This window comes from Callospermophilus lateralis, chromosome 15 (assembly GCF_048772815.1).
Source record: "Callospermophilus lateralis isolate mCalLat2 chromosome 15, mCalLat2.hap1, whole genome shotgun sequence".
In the NCBI taxonomy this organism is placed as follows: Eukaryota; Metazoa; Chordata; class Mammalia; order Rodentia; family Sciuridae; genus Callospermophilus; species Callospermophilus lateralis.
Genome location: NC_135319.1, coordinates 55864470 through 55889650, shown reverse-complemented (window position 1 = coordinate 55889650; position 25181 = coordinate 55864470). Strand labels below are relative to the sequence as shown.

At 44.0% G+C, this 25181-nt stretch overlaps 1 protein-coding gene across 1 annotated transcript in view; it reads left to right on the top strand.

Moving 5' to 3' along the window:
* Grid1 (glutamate ionotropic receptor delta type subunit 1) overlaps positions 1–25181 on the top strand; it is a 695729-nt gene that overhangs the window by 464927 nt on the left and 205621 nt on the right. Inside the window, exons 6-8 of the mRNA XM_076834762.1 lie at positions 7138–7308; positions 19232–19393; positions 20898–21017. Coding sequence (XP_076690877.1) covers positions 7138–7308; positions 19232–19393; positions 20898–21017 — 453 coding nt within the window. The remainder of the gene's footprint in view (positions 1–7137; positions 7309–19231; positions 19394–20897; positions 21018–25181) is intronic.

The window sequence follows — 25181 nt, the reverse complement described above, 5'->3', positions numbered from 1 at the left end:
GATTATTAGGGCTGTTGAAACATTTTTTCATATATTTTGACTGAAAACCTAGCAGAAAATAAGATAAACCAGGGAAGAGAGTATTCAAGAATTTTAAGGCTTACATTTCTCTAGAATTATTATAAGAAGCTGAACCCAAGATCCAGGAAGCCCAAGGGTCAGGAACAGAATAAACATTAAAAGTCCACATCTCGGTACATCATAGAGTGATTGTAGAACACCAAAGACACAGAAGGCCTAAAGTGCATCCAGAGAAAAAAAATAGATCATCTATAAATAAGTTCTAGTTCCACATATGATGGGCTAAATAATGGCTTTCAAAGACATATGGAATTTTCGAGAATTATTTTATATGGTAAAAGAGATTTTGCAGATGTGATGAAGTTAATGTTCTAGATATGGGGAAATCATCTTGGATCATCTGGATGGGTCCTGAATGCAATTCTTAACATCACAGAGAGGGAAGCAAATGCAAATTAGACTGTACAGTAGAGTAATGTTACCATAGATGCAATGATTGAAGATATAAACCAAGTAATAATGATGTCTACCAGAAGCAGGGAGAGGTGTGGAACAATTCTCTCATAGAGTCTCCAGGAGTACATCTTGCTAAAACCTTGATTTCAACATAGGAAGATTGATTTTGGACTCCCACCTTCCAGAATTGTAAGCGAATAAAACTGCTATCCTAAATTTGTGATAATTTGTTATTACAGTTATAGGAAATGTATACACTGGATAGTAATGGAAGCCAGAAGACAAAGTCATATTACTTCTAGGAATAAGAGAAAACAGAGGCCAACTTAGAATTCTATCTTTTTAGAATGAGACCAAAATACACCTTCTAACAAGAAAAAAAAAAACAAACACAAAAGTTTATCATCAAAAAACCCATATTAAAGAAAGTTTTTAATAATGTACTTCAGAAGAATAATCTCAGATGTAAGACTTGAGACCCAGAAAACAATGTCTTTCAAATATATTAGTTAATACTACTTACATAGATAAATACTGACTTTATAAAACATTGGAAAAACACAGTAGAAGAGCACATAGAAAGATAAATTAAAATGCTGGAAGCTGTTGGCACATTAGTTGGGCTGATGGGGATTGAAAGTCAACACTGAAGAAGGGAGTAAAATTACTGATTAATATCACACTTTCAGGAAATGCATTAAAATGTCTAGGAAAACTGATAAAAGGCTTACATAGAAAATCTAACCTTCAAAAGTTGATAAATGAAAACAGGAAAAAGTCCATTCCAAAAAGGAAAAAAATGACAAAAATCTGCAATATCAATAATGTGGCAGAAATTAATCCAAATATTTCATCATCATCATCATCAATATAAATGATTAAAATTTATACTTAAGAAGTCAAGTATGGTATAAACATGTCTGGTATATTTTTGTTCATAAGGGTCTCACTAAAATGTGAGACAGAGAAAGGTAGACACTAAAGAGGTGGAAGAAGTTAAAGCAGGCAGATAAAAGCCACAATAAAACTGGTGTACCTATCTTAATACGAGACACCTTAGACTGTAAGGCAAGATACACTATTAGAAGTAAAGAGATATAAACATACTGGTAAAAGATTCAGCAAAGAGCTATCATTTTTAAACTTTATATAACTAATAAAAATTCTTAAAATATGTAAAGAAAATATAGAGAATTCAAGAAGTAATAGGCAAATTCCTGATTTAATGGACCTAAAAATAGATCACTGACACCAATGACAGGACAATGCATGCACATTAAACATTCATGCACCGTGCCCACAAAGCAATCTTCTTTGCAAAGAAAGAGCCAAGTCATATGGTTTCATGGGCTACTTCTACCAAATATTCCAGAACCTAGAGAAGATATTTATAGCATGAGACCTAGGACTACTATGCAGAATTAACAAAACAAAACAAAAATAACGTTCTACAAATCTGTATGCCAGAGACTGAGCCAATGGAAATTGAGCAAAACCTGCAAATGCTGGACAGGAAACATTTAGGCAGTACAAATTAAAATCTAACAGACTGGCAAATATAAAGAAGTCATACAATGTTAGGTATAAGTAAGGATGTAAAACAACTAAAAGTCCCTTTATCACATGTGATTATAAATTGATACAACCTATTTGGAAATTTAGCATTACTTTGTAAATTTGAATGTGTTTCTATTCACTTATGAAGAGCTTCCAATTCTAGCCAGGTGTGGTGGCGCATATGCCTGTAATCCCAGCAGTTTAGGAGGAGGCTGAGGCAGGAAGATGTGTGTTCAGAGCCACCTTAGCAACTTAGTGAGGCCCTGTCTCGAAATAAAAAATGAAAAGGACTTGGGGTGTGGCTCAGTGGTTGAGCACCCCTGGATTCAATCCCCAGTATCAAACAAACAAAACAAAACAAAACAAAAACCCAAGAAATTCCAATTCTAGATATGTACTCTAGATAAATAGTTATATAAATGCATCGAGACACATACATAAGAAAAATATACATAAAAGCTTTTTTTTTGTAATAACAAACAAACCCAACATTCAAATGGTCATCAACAATAAGGGGAATAAACTTATAGTCATACAGTGCAATAATGTCTAGCTTTGAAAAATATTAAACTGGAGCCATCACCATGAACAAACAAAACAAAACAAAACAAAACAAAAAAACCTTAATGCTCAACTAGTGGTTTTAAATGTTGGTGAGTATTGAAATTGTCTGGAGAGCTCATGGAGAATCCAGGGATTTTTCTTGTTGAAGTGGAACAAGGTTGGACCTCATAATTTTATCAAGTTTCCAGGTGACTCTGATGCTTAACAAAGTTTGAGAACCACTGCATTAAAGCACAATTCAGGGGGCATATATATTGTTCAACATACGCAAAGCTAAGTACAACAAGCTATATGACATCAAGGTTACATACATGAGTTATAGCATGCAAAGTCAACTCTGCTGAGGAGGAAGTAGTAGGAAGTTGGTGGGGGGAGAGAAGAAGTATACAACCAAGATATATTATTTTATTTATTAGTTTAATGGAAAATACACCAAAATAATTTTATTATTCATTTTTAATGTATGCAGTGTTTGTATACAAGATAGATTTCACTGTATAAACTTAAGAATTAAGATTTATTTTGAGCCTGTGCACTCCAGTGAGCATCTGTGTATGATGTGTTCTCTTGTCTTCACTGCTGGATTACTGACTTCCAATAGTGGTGTATACATATTGTCTTGTTTCTTCTGCTCATCAGCAACACTTCTTGAAATGAATATTCAAGTGAGACAAAAAGAGCATTTGTTCTCCAAGTAGTTTATTTAAATTAGTTGCTTGGACTGCCCTCTCCACTTTGGGGATCGCCCAGAAGTCGGGTTCTGTCACTTTGGTCCAGAAGTATGCAGTCAGGAAACAGTGAACAGGGAATAATCCCTGATCACATCTGTTTGGTACTGTCACCAGAGGGAGTCCAAGGAGATCCCAGGGAGAGGATCTCAACTCAGGATGATGGGGTCCTTCAAAATATGTCCCAGGAAAGAATTTCAGAATGTGTCAGAGGCACAAGCAGAGATTTATTCAGAAAATCGGGAACATGCATTTGAAGGGAGAGAGAGTCTGAGTACACAGACTATCTCAAGATTGAGATGTACTTTTTGGGTCTCAGGCTCTTACCTTAAAGGAAACTTTAAGGTTTGTGGGGAAAAATTAGTCTGTGATCACAAGATAGATTATTGTGGCCTGCTATTTCTCAGGAGCTTTAGGTTGACATTGTCTCTGGTATCTAATCCATAGATAATGTTTGGATTGTACCTATATTGAAAGTTTTGAAAAATATCTTATGGGCTGGGGATGTGGCTCAAGCGGTAACACGCTCACCTGGCATGCGCGGGGCACTGGGTTCGATCCTCAGCACCACATAAAAATAAAATAAAGAGGGGAGCAGAACAGGGAGTAGATGAGAGCGCATTGGGAGGCTGTGTTACCGTGCTCTGAGCCAGAGGAGATGGGAAGGTCCACAAGTTTCCTAAAGATCCTCACCATGAGGAAGGAATATGACAGCTAAGAGGTTGGTCCGAGAGCCGTGCCAAGTCCTAAAGGAGTCCTGGGAAGGCAGAACGGAAGAGCAACAGTCCACAGACCAGGGCTCTGGCATCAAGGAGTTGAGGCCCTATCCCCTGGTTATATCCCAGCTCTCACTAGCTCACTTAGCCGCTCACCCCAGGTGCTTCTACAGGTTGCCAGGGAAAGGTATGCTTGTACTTACAGAAAGGTACTGTACAACCTTAGGAGTCAGCTCCCTAACAGAGATTCCAGGGTTCTGCCTGACATAGTGGCAGAGTTTGGTGCTGCTGACTCTTTCTCCTAGAAGCTGAGGAAGCAGGAGAGTTTTAAGAAAAGGGCTAGGGAGAGATTAGTGGAATAGAGTAAAGGGATTGAGAGGGAGGGAGGAGGGACAGGAAAAGAGAGGAGTGGTGGAATGAAATTGACTAACATATGCTGTGTACATAGATGAAATTCACTGTGATAAATTCATCTATGTATTTCTATAAAGGACTAATTTTAGAAAGTTCAAATAAATAGAAGGAAGACCTATACAATAAAGGAAAGGAGACAGGGAGGGAGGAGAGAAGGGAAAGGGAAAGTACTGGGGTATGAATTGGAGCAAATCATACTCCATGCTTGTATAATTATGTCAGATTGAACCCCAATATTATGTATAACTCTAATGCACTAATAAAACAATGAAAGGAAAAAGGTGGGATTCTAAGAAAATGACTGGTACCCAAACAGTAGTCTCTGTCATCAGGAAAATGTGGGAAAAACAAAAGGTATGAGACACACCCATTTTCTCTGGGAGGTGGGCTGGCTCTGATTCCCTTCCTTTCTGTACAATTCAAATTGTGTGTTTCATGACCTCTTGTTCTTTCTAGATTTAAAAAAAAAAAAAAAAACAAACAAAAAAACAAAACACAACAACAAAAAAAAACACCAAAAAACTAAATCCTCTTTATTCCTTCTCCAAGGCAAAACTCAGTGGTCTACTTGTTGCCCTTTCTTATATTCTTACTTTTGTGTGATGAGGATGTGATTTCTTTCATCCTGGATCCTCTGCTTAGGACAGGGCCATGGTCCTGGGGCAAACAGAGCAGAGACTGACATGCACATACAGACTCGGCTGTGTCCTCTGCCCCACTCCCACTGTGTTCTGGGCCCATCCTACCTGACCAGTTTCCTTACCTTTGATGGTCTTACTAGTGTCAATCTAGTAGATATCTTCTCTCAGTATTTTGTCTCAAATGCAAACTTCAGTGGATTTAAACCCAAATCTACTATGCCAAATCCAGTACAGCCCTTTAATCTTTTTTGAGATCCCTGCAGTTCAGCACACTTAGAATCTATAGATCACATTAAAGCCCAACCCTTAATATTTATTCATTCCCTGATTCAGCATGTGGTTTTAACTGTCCAGGCTTCACAGCTTCTTAAGACAGTGACTGAATAAACTGTTTTCCATCCTGCTCTTAAAAATGTTACGTTCTTGTCCCAATGATTTTGAAACCTCAGATCATTAATGTCTAACCTCATTAGCTCCATTTATGCCATCACAGGTCTCAGAGCTTAGAATGGGTCATCTGTAAGGAAGAAGATTTAAAGCTTATTTTTAAAATATACTTTCTCAGAGTTAAAATCTTGACTTGCAACCAACCACTGATTTAGTCACTTTCCTGGAGACAAGTGAACCAGAGTTTTTCTTAGCCTGGCTGACCCTCTGTCCTGCTGCTGGAACACTTAACATAAATTCATTTCCATTTTTTGGTAGACCTGAGATGGGCCCAGCTGTGCAGCCTGCCATTCTTCTCTCTATCCTCTCTTCTTCTAGTTTTGTTCCTCTCTAATCCTCTCTCATACAGCAGCCAGAGGTTTTGATAATGCAAATCTGATTATGACTCATTTGTGCCTAAAACCTTTCAAGGTCTCCTCAGTGCCCTTAGTGTAGGTATTTTAGTGGAAGGTACTGACCCCCCAAACTCCCAGGTCCTGAACCTGTCTCTAGCCCTGTCCCTGACCACTCACTCCTTCCTTCTATGCCCTCAAAATGTACCCTGCAGAGGGGCTCAGCCTGCCCTCTTCACATTGGTGAAGGCTCTAGCATTTCACCCTGTTGTCTCTACCCAGAGCAGGGTCCATCTGCATCAACTCACCCAGCTTCTGTGGCACTATCAGCTTCTCAGCTGAATCCTCCACAAGCACTTTGCTTAAAAAGTTCATTCTCAAGTTCAGTTACAGTGCTAATTCCTCATAAAAGCCTCCTCCTGGTCAGATCTCCCCAAGAGCCTGCTCCCTTTGCAATTCCTATGCTGAGGATGAAATAGGATAAGCGTAGTATCTACCTCACATAATTTTTAGTTTGTTGTGAACACTAAATAAGCTACTGCATGAGAAGAGCCTGGTATATGATGGATCTAACATGGTAAGCACAAGGGTGTCCTTAGCCCCTGAGACACTCAGTGTATTTCAATCTGTGATGATAAAGAAATTCTTGGGATAGGATTATCTCTGTCTCCTGAATGGCTGTATCCCTGGTACTTAGTACAAGACAAACCTCAGAGATGTTGGGTAGATTTGAAGGAATGAATGAGTAAACCAAAAAAAAAAAAAAAAAACAAAACAAAAAACCCAGATACATTTGCAAAATTTTTATGTAAATATTTTCATAAAATCAATCTAATTATTAAGGAATTCTAGGAAGCTCATTGAATTTTGATCAACTATGTCAGAAAAAAAACCCAGCTTTTCCTGAATAAATCAGGTAGATGACTCTCAATAGGAAATTTAGCCTTTACATCTTGCTAATACCTACCATCATAGATGACAGCATTGGTTCCTAAAAGCTTGACACCATAGAAACCAGCACATTGGTGGTTAGTGTCAGACATCTTTTTCTGGCTTTCAGGGAAAATGAATAATCCTACTTGCACCTAACATAGCAAATATTGTTTGTAAATAAGCAACTAATGAAATATATAGTCTGGTCCAATCCTTTGGCTTAGTTGCCTTGGCTCTTTGGGCTATGATCCGTATGCCTCAGGATGTTTTTTCTTCCCTATGACAGTTCATGAGTTGATGGTAAGCATGGGTCTGGTTATTTTTCCAGGAAATCAGTGACCCCGAGATCCTGGATCTGGTTCATAGTGCTCTGGGCAGGATGACTGTGGTCCGGCAAATCTTCCCATCTGCAAAAGACAACCAGAAGTGCATGAGGAACAATCATCGCATCTCCTCCCTGCTCTGCGACCCCCAGGAAGGCTACCTCCAGATGCTGCAGGTCAGTGTGTAGTCTGCCCTCCTGGGAACCCTCCACCCGGGGGTCTTAACCCACACTCTTGTCGCCTTCAGGAGACACAGTGGAACCTCCTAGGCTCCAGCTGAGTACTATTGCCCACTAACTTTAATTGCTAGAACACTGTCATTTGCTGAAGGTGAAGCCAGTTGACTGGGCAGTGTCTGAGTATAACTTGTGGAACTTATTCCTGTTGTCAGCAGGCAGGGCTTGTTAGCTCATGGGGTGCCCCTGGTATTTAAAAGTTATGTGCTTAGCAGGGAAGAGGTTGCTGTTTCTTAGACATCTGTGATGACTACTTTGTGGGGATGGGTTCCTCTGTGAGGGCTGGGGATGGAGACTTCCCTTGAGCTCTTCCTTGTTAAAAGTCACTGCAGATAGCTCCTAAAAAATAAGTTGGAACTACCCCAGCCAGAGTACTGCTGGGTCCTCAGTCAAGCAGGGAGGGGTCAGGGGGTCAGACCAGGACATGGCTACCTGCTCCATTCTTTCTGAGGTGAGAGGTACAGTGTTTATAGCCAGTTCTTTGGCCACCTCCCTAGAATATGTGCAGTCTGCTTTAGTTTGTCTTAGGGCCTTGGAATAGAATGGGGAGCTTCATGCCTGTTGTATAAGGTGGGTTTTTCTCTGGGTGTTTGGGAGCAACAAGGAAGCAGTGTATTGAGTACTCACTGGCAGTCCCAAACCTGCTTCTCTCTTGGGAATGTTAAACACAAGGAAACCATCATTGATGCTTGATGAGAGCAAGACAGAACTTTTTTCCAGTTGGGATTATGAAAATTGCTCAGAAGTGTGTATGCATAATATACTCACCTTGCAGCATTTGAAACTGTTTCCACCTTCTTTACCTGGACAGGCCTGGGAAAAGAATTGGAGTGAGGAGAAAAGCATATGTTTTTCATAGCCCTGAAAGAATTTAGAGAGTTGCTTTTGAGGATTCCCAGATTCTGATTGCAGGTGTCTCTGGGCCACGTTAAAGATGACTACGTCTGCCCATGAGAGTGTCAGCCACAAACAAGGACATTTTGATATCACGTATCAAGGGCTGTAAATTTGTGTGTGGGGGATTATTAGAATCTCAAGTGGATAGTGGACATATTTAACTTGCCAGATAATTGAACACATCATAAAATCTTATATTGGGATTGGGGGAAGAAAACACATCTTAAAGATGGTAAACATAAGAAATGTGTTCTCAGTGGGTGGGAAACACAGCAGACATTGATTTTAGCTGAAATAATCCCCTCTTCCTAGGTGCCCATGGCACCAGGAGTCCCATCAGTTCAATCAGCTGGATGAAATGTCTGGAGTCTTAGGAAAATGTTGATCAAGAGAGTATAACAATAACTTCCACAGAGCCCATGAACTTGAGAGCCCTGGGACTCTAGGTCAGAAAGGCCTTTGGTGTAATTTTATATTTTGGGATGCTGCTGGTCTATTCTGCCTTCCACCTTTCTAGAGACTGAAGAGGTGGAAAGGACCAAGTAAGTCCCTTTTATTGGGCCTCTGTATGTATTATTCCTGCTGTCCACGAGGATGGAAGTGGAGTCAGACAAGGGGGTAGGCAGTAGTATCCATCCCCATCCAGGGCAGGAGAAGGAGTTTGCTCTGTGTGGGGTCAGAAAATGTCTGAAGATTTTCCCCAGATTCTTTCCCCCATGAAGGGCTTCACTCCTCTCCAAACATGTCATCCTAGCCCTTCCCTGCCTCATATTCCTCTATTCATTTCTCCAATACTTGCTAAGTCCAGCTGAACTCATCCTACTGGAAGAACAAAAGAGGGGTCACTTTCCTTTGCACAAAGGTGGGTGGAACAGGCTCAGGCAGGGGAGGGTGGATGGTATTTCTCATCAAGGTCTGTAATTACTCTTTTTGCTCTGGACTATGATGTACAAATTGGTGGGCCTTTTGACTGTGCATCAGACACACTGGCCACAAGGGATCTGTTAATTGGAGGACAAAAGAGCAAAAAGACTGAGGAGACTAAGGGGAGTGCAGCTGAGGGCACCCTAAATTGTACCCAGCAAGAGGACAAACAATGGCAAAGCTCTGAGTTGTGTGGCTAGACATCATCAAGTGAAGTAAATGAAATATCAGACACAGGAATTCTGGAACAGCCTACCCTGTCTCTATTCCTACTGAGACCCAGGCATTCATAAGAGCAAAATTCAAGAATACCATAGAGACCTGGAGTTGTAGCAGCAGCAGCAGCAGCAGAATAGCAGCTAGGTAGCCTGGGTAGAAATCCCAGTAACCCCAGTTACTAATTAAATAATAATAAATATTTATTTCTCATTCTGTGCTTCAGTTTCCTTCTCTGTCCATTAGGGATGATAATATTACCTACCCCACCAGAGTTATCATGAAAATGAAGCAAAGGAACAAATGGAAACCATTCAGAGCATAGCCGAGCTATGAACAGTAGCCTCATTCTTGAGGGTAGGACCAGGTGCATTCAAGATTTCCATGGAAAGGCTGAACATGGCCATATAGATATGGTTAGTCATATACTCTACCTGTCTTTCTGAGTATACTTAACAGCACTGCCATGGGTAGAATAACATTTCTCATCCTTCCAGCCCCTTATAACAAGTCTTTGATTACCTGTTACTGACCACGTGATTCAAATGGGTGCTTAGTCACTGCCTCCTTGCTAGGGAGAGGAGAGATCATACCTTTTATACCAGTTTAGCACTTCATATGAGACCCTGCTCATTGAAGACCCTCAGTAAGGACTTATGGGCTGAATCTCTTAAGAATGAAGGTGTTAACACAAGTCTCCCAGAGCCATAGAGATCTTTATCTCTTTCTATGCAAAACATATCTATATCCATGTAAAACACTTCATTAAAGACACTTCTACTTACATTAGGTTGCTTCTGCTTCCCCCTGAGCAGTGTCTGATGGAAGAGAAATGTGGATTTATTTACTCTTCCTGCCCAACAACCACTTGGGCAGCTTGTAGATTCATCTCATTTACAAGCCATTCCCTTCGAGTTTCCTCAGAAACTATTACCACTTCTTTCTTTCCTAATGATAGTGTAGAAGGCAAACTAATTTCTACTAGCCTCTAGCTGTGAGATTTATTGAGGAGACTCTAACATGCTTGGAACAACCAACTCAAGGAAAAAAAACAACAACATTGATGTCATGGATTATTAACTTTGTCTTGATGAAATTAATGAAAATCCTCTTGGAAATGGAGCTCTCCAGTCCATCTTAGCTCCTTCCCCCAGATGGCTGCCTTTGGGATGATAATTCTGGTTTAGGAGTCTCTGTGAGGACCATCAAGAGCAGGGCATTTTTGCAAGATCATCCATCTCTTGGCCTCAGAAACTCCATCTTCCTCTATGAGGCCTGTGGTCAGTGCTTTCTGTGTTTGAAAGCCAACCAAGCGCTATTATAGCAAATCACTTTGGTAGCTATTTAGTAGAAAGTCCCTTGGAAGAAAAATACCTAAATAAGTAGCTTCTAGTGGCTCCAAAAGCTTTGCATTTGCCACTATGTAGTAGTGTTATTTATCTTTCCCTACAAAGTACTGTCTGATTTGGGGGTGTTTCTCATTCTTGTTTTCTTGACAAGTTAGTTTAGGGCTCATGTGACTCAGTCAGTAATAAAAGTGATAACTGGTCCCTTAGAACCCTGAGACTTGGTGCAAGTTTCACGGAGAGTCTTGCTCAGAGAAAAATCTGTATTATACTGTCTTCGGAACTGCAATGCCCAGCAACTTCAGGCCTGTAATTGAAGTAACAGACACATTATCACATTGCCACTTCATTTATATTCAAATGTGTTTCCAAAGGGGAACAAGCAAACCATATACATGGTGTTGTCTGGTCACTGTGGAGCCTGAGCCAAGAATTAAGCTGTGGGGACTAATGCAGTATTATTATAAAATGCTCCCTCAGGTTGGAATTTCTCTTCTTTGTGCATTTAAAAAATGGTGAGCGGCTTGATGGAATCACTCTCCCCACCCCATCGTGCTCAATCTGTTAAAGCATTTCAACCCCCTCTTCCCCACATATTCTTATCTATTTCCCTAGAGCTTTCTGAACTCTTTCCTGGCTACAAGATTTTTGTCAGCCTGTCAGGAGAAGTCTTTCATCTGGAGCATTTCCCGAGTCTCCCCACACTGGTTAACTTGGATTTTGTGTCATTTTCAGTGGTTTATGTGACCCTAAAGGCTCAGACAGGTACATTTGACAAGGAGAGCCAGGAAGCCCATGTCGGACAAATGCATGGGTGGTCTCCTTGGATGCAGCTGGTTGTTGTTCTGACCGCAGGTGGCCATATGTGTATTTGGAGCCCCGAAAGCCTTGGGTAGAGACAGATGCCCCTCTCTGCCCTCCATACTCTCCTCTTAGATTCAGTGCTGAGCCGAGCCCCCTGCGTCCCCTTTGCCCTCTGCCACCATCTGCTACATCCTTAGGTCTGACCATGATGTCCTCTCTCAGGACAGGTGGGCTGGCAGCAGTTTGGCACAGAGGCCTTGCCTGGGGATGGATTCCTCAAGCTGTGGCATCTGGACATCAGCCTGTCCTCCCAGCTGGACCCTCTGTCCACTGCTTATCTGATGTTGCTGGCTGACCAGAGCCTGTCTAAGGATCTGGTCAGAGGTCAGTGCCTGCTGTTTGCTTCTGTGATATTTCCCTGAACAGTCCACTTTGCTTGATTAATGACAGAAGGAAGAGAATCCTGGGCTCTGTAGAAGCCCTGAGGAAATGCGGCCTTTTGCAATGAAAACATTTCCAACATTTGCAGCTCTGGTGTTGGGCAGACAGTGGTCTGATGCAGATGCAGCTGGCCTGTGTGGCTCTGACCCTGGCCTGCTCTTCATCTTCTTTTGACTTAAAGGATGATACTTACCATGGTAATGTGGACTCACAATTTCTGAGCCCCTAAAATGCAACAGAGCCAAGCCTGGAGCACCCTTGACTGGAGTCGTAGATTTACTAAGGCAAAGACAAACACCCAGCACTGGGGAAGCAGACACTCTGACTGCACTGCAGACAAGTTTACTCCAGGCCTGCTCACTTCAGTTCTGATAAGGGGATGCAGAGGTCCCAGCTTGCTGACATCCAGATAGGCTTGGGAGTTCAGCTGTCTTGAGGAACTCAGCAATTTCAACAGGGGCTTCTATTTCATTACTTCTGGAGGTGGAGGGGAATCCAGGCTTCCAATAAGATTGCTTCTACCCTGCCTTATGCTTGTCCAAATGGGAAATCAGTGTCTTCTTAACCCAAGACAATAGATTCCCACCTGAGCAAGGCACTTCCTACAGTCTGAATACTGTGTCCCTTCAAAATTCCTATGGTTGAAATCAATCCCCAAGCTGATGGCATTTGGAGTGGGGCTTGGGGGAGCCTTGGAAAGAGTTAAGGTCATGAAAGGGACTTGAAGTGTCCAGAGTTCTCCCCTTCTACCACACAAGGGCACAGCTAGAAGACCTCATCTATGAACCAGGAAATAGGCTCTCAAGGGCGTCAATCATAGAATTCTAGCCTCTGCAACTGTAAGAAGTAATTTTCAATTGTTTATATGCCACCAAGTCTATGGTACTCTCTGGAAGCAGCCTGAGCTGACTAAACAGTCTCTGAGTCTCAGAGACTTGTGTTATGTATGATGGAGAGAGGGGTATTTGCACTGCAGCTGCACAAATAGCCTCTAATATTTTAAGTCCTCTCCTGCTGGGGAATATTCCATGTTCCCAAACACTGCTTCCCCATCCCAGTGCTTCATCATCTCTTCATCTTGCTGGCCTCCCCGTCTTTCCTATTTTCTTCCTCTGGGTTTTGACTCTCAAGCAAACTCTCCTTATTGTCTCATGAAGATCAATTTGACAATTTTACTACTGGGTTTTGCTCCTGTTGACACCAGGTATGTTCCTAGATGAAATGTAGTTACAGGTAAAATGAAAATGCTATTTCTAACTCTTCAAAAGAATATAGGATCTATTTTTCCATCCTTGGATCTGGGTCAATTTCGTGTGATTGTTCTCTAATTCTTAGTAGCCAAGCAGATCCGTCTGGATATGGTAGCCCCCATCAAGAGCTCCTGGCTAAGTTCTCTTTTCTGCCTCCCAGTGATGTGTCCTATCTTCCCAGTTTCCTTTCTGAGGACCCACCTTTTACATGGGGTAGCTGAAGTTAGAAATTCCTAGCAGGATGTGTGTCCAAGAAAGATGACTATATGGGGTGGAAAGTTTCCTGAGACTGTGAGACAAGTGACCAGTGTGACCATCTCCTAAGGGAAGAATGAGGGTGCCTGAATATGGCCATGACAGTCAGGAGGTGGTGAGCATTTAGAGAGAACATTTGGGAGGCTTCCCCAGGACTGCTGCCCTTGGGTTTGGACAGAGGATGGGACTCAGTGGCAGAGCACAGAGTAGCATGGTGCCTTCGCCAGGTGTGGCCTGCAGCTGACCTTGTTTTGGCATTTCCTGTCTGCCTTTCCCAACTCCTCTGCACACCTGGGTGGTCTCATTAAAGAATCTGCTGTGCCAAAGGCACGTATGGCTGAGCCAGCCCTTGCGTGCAAATATTTGGTGTTTGACTTGAGTAAGCCATGCTGCCCCCCTCCCAGGGACTTGGTCCAGGTAGTGTGCAGCCCCTCTACCTCCAGCTGTATGCACTCTGGACCTGCCTGAATTGGTTTTTCTATAGAACATTGCACGGACAGAGAATTGACCTTTCTTTCAAAGGGCAGCTCTGTAATACCTCAGGGCATACAGCCCTAAAAAGCCTGGCCCAGATCCTAGGGGCTGAGGCAGCCATGACTGTGCTGCTGAAACCAGGGAGAGGCTGTGGACATGTGCCCAGATGAGCAGTGGAGTTGGAGATGAATGGTAAGTTCTGATCTTTGCTCAGTCTTCTGACTCACAAGCTTCAGAAACCAGATATGACCCCTGTGTCCCTTTGAAAGTCTTTAAGACCAAGGAGCCTTGGGAAAGGGGATGAGAGGTATTGGTGGACACAAGTTCATTTTCCCAATAGTCCCCACCTTCTATGTACTAGATCTCTCCTGGACTCTGGCCACTGGGGGCACCCCTGGACAAGCCCTCAGCTCGCCACATTGAAATTAGGAGCCTTCTTAGGTTCTTCCTTAGGTTGCCCCTTCCATTTCTTGTTGTCTCTACTTCATTTAAAACGAAAATACATGCAGAGCTTAGGACAGTCTTGGTGCACAGGGTTATTAACGTGTGCGTTTCACAGGGGAGTAAATCAGGGCTACCACATTGCACCTCTCCAAGGATTCAGAACACATTGTATTTTATTGTCATTAAGATAAATCGAAGGGTGTTACATGGCTTGTTCAACATCACTCAGCAAGTGAGTACAAGTGGAGATTTAATTCACCTGTTCAGTGAACATTTATTGAGTGTGTGTTGTACTCATGCACTGTTATAGACACTGGGTGTCTAGCAGTGAGCAAAGCTGGTCTGGGGTCTGCTGAATTCAAAGCTCTTGCTGATCCCATTAAGCCACCAGCTTAAGTTGCGCCTGCTGCAGATGAGAGTCCTATCATATGAGGATGAGTGAAAGAGGAGCCTGGTGCTTATCTTCAGGGTAGCTAAATAAACCAGTTAGTCCCCCTCCAGCTCTCTCCTCACTTAAGTTTGAGTTTCTAGGATCCCATGAAAACTGTGAGCCCTTTCCTAGCTGTTTTTTGTCTGCCTTTGACTGTTCCCTCTGGTTACTCTGACCAGCATCTAGGTCTTTGGCTTGGCAGCAGGGTCTCTCCTGTACCATAATTTTGGCCTTCAACTCCCTTTTGCTTCTCAAATTTACCTTCATCTGAAATATTCTTGGTTTCTGTCACTTGTGCTGCGGTGTTCTTAGCACGCCAGAGTGCTGGGATCCTGACCACGTGGGCATGAGGTTTCACTCATGACAGTATCTGCTCTGCATGTCTTCCCTTTGCTGATGAATTCTGCTGTGTCTAACCTGAACTTGGAGGATGGAAGCCAGGACTCCTTCAGGCTAAGGCTCCTTCTCTGCCCTTTAGCCTATAGCACCAGCCTGAGCTTTTGCTCCTTTGTGACCATGGGTGTGTGTCCATGTAGCTGTGAGACTACTTCCTTCCAAACTTCTCCTCCTGGCAGAGCAAGCCCTTACACATATATTCACCCACCTGCTTAGTAGAATTGGAAGAGGGCCTCAAGCATAGACTGCCTTTGAACCATTTGATCTTGATCTTTTCCCACAAAAGTCCCTTCTCCACAAGTAAACTGTGAGCATAGGGTCTTCCTTGCCCTCTGCATCCCCAGCAGTGAATGAATAGTCAGTCAATTCTGTTTTCAAAGTAGATCACCTACATGAGGATGCTGAGGTTGGGGAGCAGAAGGTGGATTCATAGATTACAATTGGAAGGTTAGCTTCCTCCCAAGGGAGGAAGAGGTAATTGAGACAGGTTCTTATCAGGAAAAGGGGCAAGAATGAATGGAGTAGGTGGAAACAGCTTCAAGGGAGGAACAGAAGATGTTTTTAGTAGGCTATAAATGAGGAGGAAATGAAGTAAGCTTCCTCCCAAGTGGGAAGCAGGGAATTTCTTTTTCTTGCTGTTTTTTTTTTTTTTTTTTTGTATTTTTTCTTTTTTGTGAAATCCAGGAAGCATGAGATCCACTCATTTATCTACCAATCCATTTATCCATCCACCTACCCTACTACTACTCCTCCTCCCCCCCCTCTCTCTCTCTCTCTCTCTCTCTCTCTCACACACACACACACACACACACACACACACTCAGTCAGCTGGACAGCCATCTACTTATCCATTTATCCATTCATTCATCTTTTAATCATTCCATCCATCCACCCATGTGTCCATCTATCCATCCATCTGTGCACCCACCCACACATCCATCCATGCATCCATCCATTTGTCAACCATGCATCCATTCATCCATCCTCCTATCCACCCATCTATTTATCTTTCCATCTATCTATGCGTTTACTGTGCATCCATCCATCAAATATTTATTAAGCACCAGTCATGTGTCTTGATGGTAATGGATTCCAGAGATAAGCACTTAAGGAGCTGAGTTTGGTGAGGTAAACACATTTATGTACTGACAGTGTATAGTATATCATGGAAGAGGATGTATCTGGGGTGATATGAGGGCAGTGTAAAGCCTCTCCACACTTGGAAAAGAGCACTGCTTAAACCTGTCCCTTTGAACTGGAATGCATTCCCCCTTTCAAGCAGACATGCTTGTGGGAGGACTGAGGGCTTTCTTTGGCCTTTCTGAGTCATGTTCTGCTTTTCCTTTTCATCGCAGGCCTCTCTGCATTCATGTATTATTTGTTGAGTACCTTAATTCATAGTGAATAGAAGTGCTGGAGGGGAAAAAAGAAAATTTGATGGGTGCTTGTCTGGGCCAGAGCCGAGACAGTACTGTAGCTCTACCTGATATGTGAGTGCGTAAAAAGATGGCGTGTGGGTCAAATTGTCCCTACTGATTAAATAACATCAGTTATGAATGGGTGACTGGGAAGTTCCATGAATGTCTTCAGAAGATAAATCTTCACATTATCAAGGACTCTTAGCTTTGAGTTATCCTTTTGGGGAAAAAAAATCAAGCCAACCCTTGAGTAGCTTATATTCTCTTATAATAACATTTCTGTTATGAGTTTATTCCAGAAGGAGTAAAACATGTCAAAACAATTTACAGTAGCGGGGACTCCTGAGGAATAGGGAGCTGGCAGAAATAGGGAGTGGGTTCGTCTTGCTTATTGGGAAATGCTCTCTCAGGCCTCAAGGGACATGGTTCTTTTATGGTGTTCCCTGTGGGAGAGGGGGCAAATTCCAGATAGAGGGAACGACTCTTCTCTGCTGTCAGGTAAGTACCTGTGTGCTGCAGGCCCCTGAAGAGGCACTGGCACACTGCTTTCCCTTGGCTTGGGACACTTGTTTTGGTCAGCAGTGGTTAATCATTCAGGCACATCTCTGTCACCTCTGGAACCTGTGTCTCTCCTCCACTCACTTCTCACTTCTACAGCATAGAGAGCACCAGGCATTGGGCTTGTGGTAGTCACAGAAAAGATTCAGGCAAGGAGAACAGGCCTCTTTGGTAATGGCCATTGCATGGGGACACCTGAAGGGGAAGTGGTCAGCTCCACTAGGATGTTTTAAGGTAGAAACCACCCTTGAGAATTCACATGAGCTGCTGGTCAGTCGTGAGAGAGCAGATGGTTTTTGATGCCCTGCACCTCTCTCCCTTGGTTCACCTCTGACGTCAGCTTCAGTTGCAGAGGAGGGTTCCCACCACCCAAGTTCCTGTCTCCTGAACTGTTCCTGGGGTGCCCAGACTAAGATGGATAAGAAAGAAATTAGAGACAGAGCACAAGGCATGGGGTGCAGGGTCATAGAAGCAAGGGAAGGTGAGGTTGGGGGATAGCAGGGGCTCTTCCTGCAGTCTGAGGGACCTACGTGATCTTCTCAGGTGTCTTGTGAAGTCAACATGGTCTCCTATTTCTATCCAGTGATGTTTTTCTGAAATATTTTTAGCTGGCTACTTGCTGCTGAGTGTTCAGAGAGTGGTCCCCTTGACTCACTTTGGCTGAATGTTGTTTGTGGCAACAGTTATCAGGAAGGGCCCCTAAGCCTGGCTAAGGGTGGATGCTACCTCTCTTTTACCCCCTTCCTTCCTCCTCCACTCCTTTGCTTTGGTGACCTCTTAGAAGACTGGGGTGATAAGAGGAGGACATTTGAGAATAGGGCTGCCTTCCTCTCTAAGGGGCCCTAGAAGGTCTTCCTGCTCATCCAGATTGGGATCTTTTTAATTGAAGGAGGTTGAGCCAAACTTGTTGACCTTCTACACAACAATGCCTCTGCTCACACTATCATTCAACTTCTCGCTTGTGGCTTTGTTCTTGAGTGCTTGGAGATGGGGCTAGGTCTTCACTATGGTCTGGCTGTATTCATTGAATACAGCTAGCCAGCAGGGTTACAGTTGCAAATCCCAAATGGGTTTCCTCACATGGCAGTAGGTCTATTGCAGAGTTGGCAACAGAATCTCCACCACCTGTTACCATCTTTCTTGTTCCTATGAGATCACTCAGGCCACCATTCACCCTAGGCTTATCAGTGACTGAGTGGTCTTTCCCTTGGCCCAGGTCTGGTCACCAGCTTTTTGTACACAGACCCATTAGTTTTATCTTTCTCTCTAAAGATGCCTGTGTTGTTTTTTCTTAGCATGTCCCATGAGGCTCTGCAGGCTCTAGCTCTGCCTCCCTCTTGATCTTGTCCAGGCTCCATTACACTGTTGACACACTCATATTGAACTGTTTTCAGTTTTTCTGACCCTGGATTCAGCCAACTGTGATCCATGGGGGCGAATGCACCATAGTCTGTTTTGGTAAGTGTTTTATTAACTCATGACTGCACCCATTTGTTTTTATATTGTCTATGGTTGCTTTCAGGGTATAATGGAAGGGTTGAGTAGGGCCCTCAAAGCCTAAAATCTTTACTATCTTGTCCTTTACAGAGAACTCCAGTGGAGCCTGTCCTTAACTGGCCCTGTTCCTTTATACCTTCGTGTTTTTGCAAATGTTCTACTAAACCTTCTAAGCTTTCTGCCCATTCTTCCTTCCATATTTGCTACCCTGCAGGTCACTTGACTGCTTGCAGGTGTCAATCATTGTGCTGGTCACACTGGGTCTCCTTGTTGATGTACACATCAACCTACATCTCTCATCCCTGGAGCAAGACTAGGTCTTATCCTGCTTGGAACTCTAGCATTTGGCTGGGCTGTCAGATGAATTCCAGGAATCCAGAGGCTCATGGCATAGATATGGGGCAGCACACATTAGTGTTGCATCCGAGCCATTCCAATTTTCTGCTGGTTTCTCCCTAGAAGAACTCTCTAGAAATGCACCAATGGAGAGTTTCATTGCCCTTATCTTTGCAGATCTCCAACCTCTACCTGTACGACAGCGTTCTGATGTTGGCCAATGCCTTCCATAGGAAGTTGGAGGACCGGAAGTGGCACAGCATGGCAAGCCTCAACTGCATACGGAAATCAACCAAGCCATGGAATGGAGGGAGGTCCATGCTGGACACAATCAAAAAGGTGTGTGGGGGCACACCCTCCTGGGTGGCCCAAGGCTGAAGACAGGTATCTTTTTGCACGCCCCCCCCCACTCTGTCCATTCAGCAGCTGACCTGAAGCTGGGTTCTTTGCATGGCTGTCCCTCTGTCACTTGTGCAGGCTTCTCTTTATTATTCTTTTTGTCACAGCATCTGAAAGATAGGTTATCCATAGTCCAGGGCTATGTTGCTATTATTGTCTCCATTATAATATAAGGAGATTGGACTTTATAAATGTTAAATAAATTACCCAAGGTCACAAACAAGTAAAATATGGAGATAGTTGCCTATCTATATCTGTCCGGTATCCCTCCCTGCAGGCTGCCACTCTCTACAAGAGAGGTGGTCTCAGTGGGCACTGCCATGTGCTGATCAGCTAGGATCTCAGGGTGTGTGTGTGTGTGTGTGTGTGTGTGTGTGTGTAGGGTATACACACATGTGCACATGTATACTTTGAACATGTGGTGTGTACCATGTGTTGAGGACTGGCGCCATGTCAGAAGGCTGGATTTGAAGTGAATTGGATATTCCATGGAACACTTGTTATAGCAAATTGGCTTTGAGGCTTTAAACAAGGATGTAGGGAAATCTATAGTATTAGAAGTTTTAGTCACAATAAATTACACATAGTTTCAACAGCAGTGGCATGTTCTTGTGTTGTTTGAATTTACTGTAACCCAGAACAGAATGTAGCCCCTCATGGGCCAGCTCAGCCTCTGGGCCTCTTCTGGTTCCACAGAGTCCATGAGAGATAAGGCTGGGTGAGATCCTTACCCTATGTTTGAAGAGAGAAGGGAAATCACCACAGCTCACTCAGTACTGGGCTGCCTGCTGCCCCTATGCGGCCCGCTGAGCCCTGGAGAGCCACGTGGGGCTGACAGGTGCGCCACAGCCAGTTAGTGCCTCTCGCTGTGCTTTGTGCACATTGTCTCCTTTAGTTCTTGTGGGCTCTGTGATGTGGATCTGATTAATTTCAGACTGAAGCTGGGAGGCAATGATTCATTCAAGGTGGCAAATCAGTAAAGCCAGGATTCAAGAAATGATCATACTTGCTGCCCCTTCAGGTTATGGCCATATGTCAGATAGGGCTCTTATTGACTTTTGACTTTCCTCTTGGGTATGGCTAAGAGAAGACCTTGGAGCAGGGACTAGAGAAGACTAAGTCTCAGTAGGGTGGAGATAAAAGCCACCTGTCTTTAATCTCACAGCTGGTACAGTGCCAGACACATAGCAGGAATCATAAACATATTGACTGTGCGAATGTCAGGTACAAGCCTTAGGGATTTCCCCTGCAAGCAAATGGCCTATTGATCTTGTTCTGAGACCCTAGAACTACCAGTGACTAGTGACTAAGTCCTTGTTACAGCCATCTACAACCTCCTCAAGACCCTGATTGCTCTCTTCTTGGTGACCACTTCATTCTTAGTGATTCCATCTTTTACCCTGACCACCCCAACTCTTCAATGGTCTTTCCTCCTCTCCTGCAGGGTCACATCACTGGACTCACGGGAGTGATGGAATTTCGGGAGGATAGCTCCAATCCCTATGTCCAGTTTGAAATCCTTGGCACAACCTATAGTGAGACCTTTGGCAAAGACATGCGCAAGGTAAGCTTCAGAGTCCCTGCCTTCCAATCCTTCCTTCTGTGGAACCACGGAAGACAGCAAGAGTCTTGGGCCCCTCTGTTCCCACCAAGTATTAGGGGGCATTGAAGGCTCCTCTAACTCTCTCTGCTGCTGTTGTTGATGTTGGTGTTGATGGGGCATGCACGGGGATAGACACAGGCAGATTTCCAGACAGGAAGTGCCTCTAAGGTCAGCAGGGGCCCCTGGGAACAACAGAGCATTCTGCAGATCCAAGAGTAAGACAAGGCCTTGAACAAAACAATGATATATAAGGAGGATGATGAGTGAGGAGTGCTGGAGCCCAGTAGAAAGGGAAGGACAGATGAGTCGAGTGACTCAGAGTAAGGATTGGCCTTTCTATTTGATGCTGATGCAGGTGGCAGGCCTGGGGGTGGACCTTTCCAGTGACACTCTGCCATTTTACTCCTTTTGGGGGGAAAAGTGGACAGTTTTTCAGGATTAAAGAGAGGCAAGGTGAACTTTCACCCAAGTGGGGGATCTTCAAAGTTAAGGGGGACTGTGAAACCAAGGGTCTTATAGGGGTTGGGATCAAGAGGTCCATAGGATGAGTAATAGGTTGGAATAATTATCTGAATGATGGATCTTAGATCTGTCATTGTGAGCCAGCTTTGAGCTAATGATGGGAGTGCAGATAGAAGGACAGTGACTGCTGCCCAGGCCTGGCCGACCCAGCTGGTTTGGAGGCATTCACAGAAATGGTCTATACAGCTTGTTAGAGTTGAAGATGGGAACTCAGGGACCACAGGGACTCATTCTTTTGGGGAAAAGGTTAAAGTGTTCGCTGATCGCATATACTCAGGCACAGGTTTGTGTAATCACACATAAGCACAAATGCACACATGCATTTCAATATACTTCAGAGGAAGATGTCTCCACTAATGATGTACACAGGAGATGAAGGACAGTCTTGCAGGCAATGAGTCCTAAGCAGGGATTGGATAGCCCTTCAGCAAATAGCCTTCTAGCCTAGCCTCCAACATTGGCTAGGAGCAGTGGAGAGGCAGGCAAATGTTAAGTGGTATTGGGGCACTGAGAATCTGGGTGGAGGACTTTTTTGATTTTACTCCTGGAGGGCCATGGTAGAAGGAGGCATCGGGTTGTGGAGGGGATAAGAGCTGGAAATCAAGAAGGGGGAAGTGACAGTATGTCTGAGAAGACTGGATGCCCAGGTAGAGGTGGAATGGCCTAGGATCCCTGTCTGATGGGGGAGAATGGAGGACTTTCAGCCCGTCATGTGACAATCTCTGGGTGGGTCATGTAAATTCTAGGTGGTTCAATAATTTTGTAATGCAGTGGCTGATGATATTTTAGAAGCTTGGTTTGTGGTGCCATCCAAGGAATTGATGGCTACCCTGGGACACCCTATAGGGCCACAGTGTGACCTGCAATGTTAAAGAAGTTGAGGTTGGCCTATAAAGACTGTTGGGGATGCCCAAAGCTGTGAGACTTGATTGGGGGCTGAGAATGTATGGTCAACATTGTTTTGAGTCATGACCACAAGAAAAATTGGCTTGTGTTTGGATTCCCACTCAAAAAGAGGAAATTGGGACAGGGTAGCACATTCAGTCCCTCCGGTGTGATCCTTTACCACAGAGTGTGGCTGCCTGCCAAAGTGACCATTCATACCAACCACAGTACTTGGGTACTTGCCTTCCTTCCTGAAGGTTCCTCTGAGGGTAGTGGCAATCAGGCCCTCCTGCTAGCTCCTTTGCTACCACCCACTTCACTTCTTTCAGCTCAGCTCTATCACCAAGGTCCCTACAGTGGGCAGAATGTTGGGTGTGGGGATCCCTGCATCTTCTTAGGCAGGTCCACGCCCTGCCCTGCGTCCTGCAGACCACTCCAGGTGCCTCAGGGAAAAGGAGGCACTGTGTCCTCCACTTCCTGTTTCAGGTGTCTAGGCCTTCCATGTTGCCAAGGCAACACTCTTCAAAAGTCTGAAGCCAATGGGAGCTAGAATCTCTCAGTATAAGGAGTTTCTGAGCAGGCAGCCTGGATGTAATTGAGTTGGAAAGGAAGCTGATTTTCAAGTGGGCATTATTTTAAAATGTATCTTTTTGTCATTTTAAAATCTGCCCTTAATAACTGCATATCCCAGTTGTTATCTGTCTGCCTAGCAGCTTATCGCTGGTAAGAAGTTATCTAGAAGGCAAGGAATGGGACTTATCACAACAGATATTGTTATTTGGTTCCAGGGTACATTAAAGAAAGATCTGAAGAATTTCGGGATAAAGCAAGGAGAAGGGATTGGGATAGGGAGTCACAGGTACAGGGCTGCATTTGAAGGCAGGACTGAGCTTTGGTTCCCTGGTAGAAGATGCTGGGAAGTCAAGGTGATTTAAGAAATAAAATAAAGGGAATTCACAGGAGAGAAAATAATCAAGGGTGCGTGGCAGACTTGAAGGTACAGTAAGGTTCCTGAGACACACAAAAGCAATACAAAGATCAGCTATTTGAGGAGCCCCCCCTAGGTGGCAGTTCTCCGACCACACACCATACAGAGCTGCTAGGGAAACCAACCAGCACCTGGATGCTGTTGTGCTGGGCAGGGTCAGGGGTTCTCTGCAAACATGGTAGACATCATATATATTTAAATCAAGAGGCAACTATCGCAGGCAAAACCAAACAAAATACCCTGTAGTTTCTTGAAGATTGAAACTAAAAGAGCCCGTTTAAATAAGGGAGCAAGTGGATATTTTTCTTAAACTAAATACCCTGGAGGGAAATATCAGGGAGGGTGAGTCACAGAGACATTTTAGATTAAGTGGTATCAAGAGACCATGGATTACTCAGCCCCTGCATAGAAAGGAACAAGTGGGTGATCGCCTTTTGCTGCAGGGTGCTGGACAAATACTAATTAAATTATCTCATCCAGGAAGCGCCGTTCTTGTTGAGGGAGCACTGGATGACAAAATCAAAGGTCTAAGTTGCCAGCTTGCTGTGTAACTCCTGGCAAAATATTAATGGTCTGTGTGTTGTACTTGGAGCTGTCTGGCCTGGGTCTGCCACCAGGGGCAGTGTTTGCTGGGAAGTCAGCACCAGTCCCCACTGGAGTGGGCTGACCTGTTTTGAGGGGGTCCATGCTTCATCCCACTGGGGACATGTTTTTTCAGTTCTCTGAACTATAACAGAACTCCGCATACTTCTACTTGGTTTGTTTCTTTTTGCTAGGACAGGAATTTCCAAAGGAAGTTCCCATGAACTTGTGCATACAAATGTCCTTAGTGCATGACATGAGCTGGGGCTGATCTGTTGGAGGCCACCTGTAGTAAAATTACCCAAGGTGCAGGTATGTGGGAAGCTGTTTGGTGTAGGACAAGAGGGGCGCGGCAGGAACTGTTAATATCTACCGTGTACAAAGGGACATTATTCATATATTGTCTCATCAATTCTGGGACTCTGTGTCACTCCTGGCTCCACTTCTCCTGGGTTTTTGCAGCCCCTTTCCTTCTCTGAACATTTTTTCAAATAGAAGGTACAGGTGATGTGAATTTCCTTGTGGGGTAGAGGAGTTGGTTGGTAGAATTACCCCACACAGCACTTGGCAGGGAGAATACTCCTGTGACATGCGGTATCAGTGTTGTGCTCCTTCTCTGAGATATCTACCCTAGACCCTATTGGAGCAGAGAGGCATGGGTCTCCTCTCACAGTGTCCTGGATGGCAAATCCAAATCTCACCATGTTCCCAAACCAGAGGCCAGAGATGGGAGGGCCTCTTGTACAGCCCTGAGTGGTACAGCTGGGGTCAGTAAGCTCTGTGCACTACCCAGCTTTCCTTGTGTGCCTTAGGAGTAGATGGCCACTCTTTATAAAGACCAGGGCTGAGGATTATCTAGAGAGCTTCACCTCTAGTGAGGTTTGTTTTCAGGGCTGTTTTGGTACTGGTGTGATCAGTGAGGGAAGGAAAACAGTTGTTTTTCCCCCCATAAACATGCATGGACTGTGAACCAGTTATAGCCCTGGGGAAACATTTTTCCATGACCTGATTGCAGATTGAGCCTGCCCTTCTCTATCCTAATGACATCAGCATGGGGCGCTTAATTCCTTTCACTAACACGGGGTCCCTGGTGCAGCAAAACCCTGGGAAAAGAGCCAACTGCCCGCAGGCCCTTCAAACCTTATTTC